This window comes from Phymastichus coffea, unplaced genomic scaffold, assembly GCF_024137745.1.
Source record: "Phymastichus coffea isolate CEN01 unplaced genomic scaffold, Cenicafe_Pcof_1.1 PCOF00084, whole genome shotgun sequence".
NCBI lineage: Eukaryota > Metazoa > Arthropoda > Insecta > Hymenoptera > Eulophidae > Phymastichus > Phymastichus coffea.
In genome coordinates this window covers 451,230-457,658 of record NW_026706895.1, presented here as the reverse complement: position 1 = coordinate 457,658, position 6,429 = coordinate 451,230, and the positions used below count along the sequence as shown (strand labels likewise).

The following is a 6,429-nucleotide window of genomic DNA, read 5'->3' as shown; positions in this document are numbered from 1 at the left end:
ACTTAATCTTAACTTTTTACGCATATTCGCATTATCTTTGAAGTGGTTCAACCGACATCATTGGGGTAAACTATCATTTAAAAGGTATACTTCCGAGAAGTTCCCATTACACTTTTGATTAGATTGAAGTATAATTTCATTATAGAATTCTGTAATTACAGATAATGTTGAAATCCACTTTTTCGTTGAAAAACTTAATTGTTGTAGATTGCCAATTGAGGAGCTCATAATCGCTATATACAAAATCACTTACTTGCAGAATGTATTTTTTCTAAGACATTAAAGTGATGCCTAAATTTATACGCGTTATTTTTAAGTTGTAGTATTAACATGTCACATTTCTATATAATACGTAGCAAGTATTTTTGTAAAGAATACTAATTTCAATTGGTATTTTAATAATTCACAAAGTTGTGATTTAATTAAGCTAATAATAAAATGGGGTCAATTCACTAGTATGTATACCCTTTCAAACGAATCTACTCCTCCATTGAAATTGGTTGAACCAATTCAGAAATATGTGCAAGAATACAAAAAATAATTTATATGGAATACAGAACCGTTTTTGATTTCAGCAAATTATAAATTGGTAAGTCATCGTTACATAATTATTTTTAGATGAATCAAAGTTAAGATTTCATTTTTTCAAATTCTTTGATTATTGTATTGCTTGGCCATTAATTTAAAAAGATCCAACTTGCAATTTTTCATCTGCGCTTGAATATTTTGATTATCATCGAAACATTTTTAGTTTTTATAATTATTAATAATTGTTTATTAGTCATTTTTAACACAATCGTGTATTTTTCAAACTTAAAATTAAAATTTCGGAGTTTTCTTAAAGGTCGGGAATTGGGTGAAATTAGTTTAATAATAATGCTTCTTTTGCTTGTTTTCTTTCAGAATAATTTTTATTTTTTCGTATTTCTGCATAAGTTTATTAAAAATATTAGTAACTTTACTTTGATATCCTGAATAATTTTATTCCGTATTTAGAGTACAAGATACCTTAATATTAGTTTAGATTTTCTTGTACTTTCTGGTAAGATTTACTCGGTTTTTTCACGCCGTCACATTTTTTGGAGTTGTAATATTCTTTAAAAGTGTTGAATGTATAGCACATACATTTCTTAATTGGACAGTGATATGAAAAATTGATTTTAAAAATAGTATAGCTCATTTGTTTATTCAATGATCAATTTTTTATAATACTTGCATCATTGTAGATATAAAAATCTATTTTCATACCTATAAAAGTCAAGATGATTAAAAATAATATGTTCATTGAAAACTTTGTATGCAATGAACTATACTCTATATCGAATATCAATTACTAGAGTGCAATCAGTAACTGGTAATCTTTGGTTACATTTTTTTTTTTAATTAATAGTCGTATAATTAATGGAAATTGTTCGCAATTCCTTAATATATTACTTAGATAGAAAATTTCCAAATTAAGTGTTAATCAACTTTTATCATCTTCAGACTCTTGTGTTTTTGATTCATGAATTGCAATCAGCTCTCCAGCTTCTGGCCTTTCTTCGACATCTTTTTCGTTCGTCTCCTTCTCGTGATTATTCCACGGTTGTTCAGCTGATGTACCCCAAATCAAGTGAACAATACAACTTACGGCGAGGTTTGCTGCGGAAATCAGGAATACCAAACGCCATTGCTTTATCGTTTGCTGAAATCGTGTACAAAATCGTTAGCCGACTTCTCTTTTTTGTTCATACTATACTTGTTTGTAATTATGATGTTGCATTATGATATCTAATCATAAATATGGATATACATAAAGTATCTGCTTAAATTAACATAAAAAATTATACAAACGAACTCACATTCTCATTAGTAAGAATGCCCACTACCAACGGCGAGATAAATCCAGCTGGCAGAGTGACCAAATTGCAAATACCAAAGAGCACACTTGCGTAATTGGGACTAAGATCAACAAACGCAGGGATCGATCCAGACGATACCGCCCCGTTAATAGCAGTCCCACTGATCATGAAGAAAGCTGCGTAACCAGGACGACATCCGCTGAATCCCAAACCAATCGTGAGCAAACATTGTCCACCAGTGCAGACGAAGTTGGCGAACTTTCGTACAGCCGTGAGTGGCATGCGTTTTGTGCGTAGGAGCCAATCGCTTAGCATTGAGAACATGTAGGAGAATATCATACGGGCAATGTGGGGAGAGCCCGAAAGGAGACCGACCTATAAAGTTCAAAGTATTATTAGCGATCCTGTAAACTCTTTATTGATTTTTATTCATGACATTTTTCGGAGAAGAAACAAGCAAAAATTTTCAGAAACAATATATACGAAAGTATGTTCGTGAAATTTACCTCGTTAATAACTTTATTGGGATCTTTGTTAAGAGAAGTTTTTAATTTCTCTTCGGTTAATATATTCAAGTAGAATAATAATTAAAAATACGCGTTTAACCTTGAATGTTTTTATAAAAAATTGAGTCACATCGTGCAATAGCATACTTATTTTACGCTTATAATACATCTGAGCTGTTATGTATAGGACAACTAGTTCATTCATAGCGTTTAGCTACGCAAATCGTTTTTAATGACGTAGTTATATAATCATTCTAAAACAGCGTAGTGACATTTATCGAAAGAAGAGTAAAGCCAGCTATTCTAAAAAAATGTTCAAGGATTCGTTATCATGCGATACGTAAAAGATTAAATAGCGAAAATTATTATTATTATTATTATTTATTGCACCTCAAATACTGAGTAGACCACGATGATTTGCGATTAAACCTTGATAGGACAACGAAAATTTGAATACAGAGTAGATTTCTACGAAAATAGTTAATTTGAATCTTAATTATATGTGAATAAACGCAATTAATCAACTCACCGTATTGATATTCCAACCCTGCACGTAATTGAAGTACGAAGGTGCCTGCGTCATGAAAGTAATAAATCCCCAGACCCCACCCCAATGTGCGATGATGGTCACCCAAAACGGTCCCGAAGTTAAGATACTTCTCCACGGCACCTTCTTATTCGATTTACCACACTCGTCGTCCCTCGATGCGGCGAGGCTCTTCACGATATAACTCTTCTCCTCGGCTGTTATTCGCGGATGCTGTTGTGGCGTATCATACACCAAAAACAACCAGAAAACGTACCTGCACGAGAGATCGTCAGAAGACCGTAATGCGCGAATCGATTAACGAGCTTGTCGGCTCACCAAAGAATGCCGATCACCGAAGTAATGTGGAAAACAGCTTCCCAACCGAAAGCATCGATGATAACGGCGCACAATGGATATGTGACAGCGACTCCCACGGAACTACCTACGGATATTTACGTGCAACATGACTGATTGCGCGTTTGGGCAAGAGGTTGAACAATTTATTGCATTTCTCACCTAGATACGAGCTGATAAACCGACTACGTTCGTTTGGTGGAATCCATTTGGCTGTCATATCGTGCATCGATGGCCATATGACACCCTGAAACAAAATTATTCTTTCAAAACTGCCCAACGTCGTACTTTATAAGAATATATCTATATATACGTGCGGAAATCAAGCCTTGTAGTGCTCTAGTGATGATCAGGGCATTCAAGCTGTAATGAGTGGCGAGAGGTATGAAAAAACCAAGCAGCGCTACGAGAAGATTGCCGAGGCCAAAGACAATTTTCGTGCCGTACTTTCGTGCCATCAAACCACCGGGGAGCTGTGACAACCAGTGGAACCAGTAGTAGGCACCCAGTGCCAACCCCTGCTGATACTCGTTCCAGTGGTAGCGATCCGTCCAAACTTTTTCACCGTTCTTTCGTGTAAGAAAAAATCAGAAACAACGTTTTTCGTTAATCGTTAATGCCGAAAAAAATGGCATAAAAAGAACATTTACCGAGGGATTATTCGGAGAGTTCAACGGTACAACCACAGATCGATTGCCAAGTGATGCCTCTGGTGCGCATTCGGAAGCTGCGGCTGATTTGTCATGAGGTACGATCATTGTTACGATTGCCAAGTTCAAATTGTTCCTCAGCATGTAATTCACACCAAAGCCCCAAAAAACTAGAGCCCACAGTACGTCCCGGCATGAGATGGAATTATTCCTTAGAACTGTTATCGAAATCCAAAAGGTCGTATTGGAAAAAATTTGGACATTGATATTCCTTGCGTTGGGTTTCTGTTTTTTTTGTTTATTGCATTTATAAAAATACTGCTATTCCTTGACTTTTTATCGATGCTCAGAAAAGTCGCTCGCGATTTGACTTGTTTCATTATGTAATATATAAAAGGATAATGGAAACTGAAACGTACGATTTTCTTATCGTATCGATTCCTGTTGCGTAATATATTCTTTATTTAATAAATTTTCAGAAAGCAGTAATCACTCTACTGCAGATGAACGAACCTACTTGAAAAATGCTTTTTTACTGATGTTAATCACCATCTAACTGCACTCGATTAATAGCATCTACTGTTTAAAGCTTCGTCAAGTGTTGATAAATTGAGCCCTCACGAATCGTACCGCTTCTTTTTTTTCGCACAATCACGGCCAATTATCAATAACAGTAAAATTAGCGAATGACGATCAATCGCGCCGTAACACGTGCGCATAATAGAGTCTTTGTGCAATTCTAATCAAGCGTCGCATAAAAATCGCGGCTTCGCGTTCCCGAAAAACCGTCATGGTCAATTGATCCTGCGTTAAAAAAAAAAAAAAAAAACATGTACTTATATTTCAAGGGCAGCTGCAGCTACGAGCCTCTCTCGGTATCATTGTTTCAATGACACGCACTGCCAATTATAAAGCATCGCTGCCAATTTTCTCTCAACATAGATTCGAGCACGTTAAACGCTTTTAATACCAACGCCCTTCGGATGGAAATCACGATGTAGTCCGATAATCTGATTTAAAATGGGCGAGCACTCTTTATTGAAAATTCTCGTTCGGTGGCTACCGGCAAGATCGTTATCTAGAAGTGAGTTTCGATTTTGGCGGCAGAAAAGACGCCGAGTGTAATTATAAGCACGATAAGAATTTAATATTGATCGACGGATTATAAGCACTGGCTGTTCACGCGCACTATCGACTGACATGTCAAATGTCCCGACAATCTAAGTTTTTAAATATAATTATTAATTTTGCGAATTCGCATTCTAATTTACTGTTGTTTTGTTTGTCGCCAACAATTTTCGCTCTGATTTCGATATAACAACGAATCCGACGTGATTGATTCAGAGAACAATTTAAAATTTGAGTAACACGTTAAGCGATCAAACACAAAACATACTGCACATCATTGACAGCTAAAAGAAGAATTCTCACTGCAATTTAAAATAACATTGTTTACTTACACCTCGCCATGCCTCTTGATATTATCACAGTTTGACAGTCACGTGTGTCGGGCTAGGCTTTTATCTCGGCGAGGAAAAAGGAATTTACCACTCACTCGGAACAAGTGCTATGGATTCGTAAGAGAATCAGCCTCGTTACAACCGCTTAATAGTCTTTGAAATTTTGGAGCAGCTATTATCACCCTTATTTCGTGGCGGTGTTTGACGAGAGACTGAATGGAACTGTGCGACGCGCAGAGCGCCTGTAGTAGGATAATATTAGAGAGAGAGAGAGAGAGAGAGAGAGAGAGAGAGAGAGAGAGAGAGAGAGAGAGAGAGAGAGACGATGACGATTTACGACTAAGTAAGAGTTTACATCCGCGATAAAGGAGACCTCCCCGTGGTAGACTACACAGTTGCTGGCTGCTGCTTCTTGTCTATTTAGTGCTCGAAGGGAGGGTATTTGGAGAAATTTTTCCAAGTATTTGGGAAAGTGTTCGGAGGACTGTTTTTTGTAGTTTATTGAGAATAAAATGCAGATTTTTATGTTTCGTTGAAATATGAAAATGTGATGACTACCGAGGATGAGAACTTACGAAAAGGAATTTCGAGAGATAAAACTGTGTTAAAGGTTATTTGAAGGAGATTCAAATAAAGTGGCAGGAAATCAATAGCACGATTGATTTTCATTCAACTACAAATTGATTTTCAAGTATCGTAGCCGCACGGATGATTGGTATTTCAGCAATTGCTTGATAACAAAACGATCATTTAAAAAACTAATTCGGACACATTGTAGAGCAAAACAGATAATTTGATTATTCATACGTTTACAAAAGTTCACACATGTGTGTGTATGCGTGTGCGCATGTGTGTATGCTTGACTATCGGAAATTTTATAGAGAAAATAACATCTGAATGAATATATATTCAAATTAGTAATAACGGAGCATAGTTTGAGGTAAGTAAGAATACGCATTGTAAAGCATTTTATCATTAAAACTTATATATATCATTCACAGGAGTTGATATAAATCATTATAATTACTCAAGGAAATGAATAAATATTCAAGTTTAGCTTTTACAATTGTAAAAATAAATAAATATAAT

At 35.7% G+C, this 6,429-nt stretch overlaps 1 protein-coding gene across 3 annotated transcripts; it reads right to left on the bottom strand.

Annotated features, from left to right (window-relative positions):
- Positions 1 to 897: 897 nt before the first annotated feature.
- LOC131668834 (vesicular glutamate transporter 3) lies at positions 898 to 5,533 on the bottom strand. 3 transcript variants are annotated; one of them, XM_058943290.1, is made up of 9 exons: positions 5,341 to 5,533; positions 3,881 to 4,098; positions 3,678 to 3,799; positions 3,548 to 3,593; positions 3,393 to 3,477; positions 3,213 to 3,318; positions 2,877 to 3,150; positions 1,842 to 2,216; positions 898 to 1,684 (listed from the first exon to the last, which is right to left on the bottom strand). In XM_058943290.1, the coding sequence occupies exons 1-9, from the start codon at positions 5,348 to 5,350 to the stop codon at positions 1,466 to 1,468; spliced, it is 1,455 nt and encodes a 484-aa protein (XP_058799273.1). In that variant the 5' UTR covers positions 5,351 to 5,533; the 3' UTR covers positions 898 to 1,465. The 3 variants fall into 3 exon arrangements, with proteins under 3 accessions (XP_058799273.1, XP_058799272.1, XP_058799274.1); XM_058943289.1 differs by having other exon boundaries at positions 3,548 to 3,799; XM_058943291.1 differs by having other exon boundaries at positions 3,548 to 3,799; positions 3,881 to 3,963.
- Positions 5,534 to 6,429: the final 896 nt, after the last annotated feature.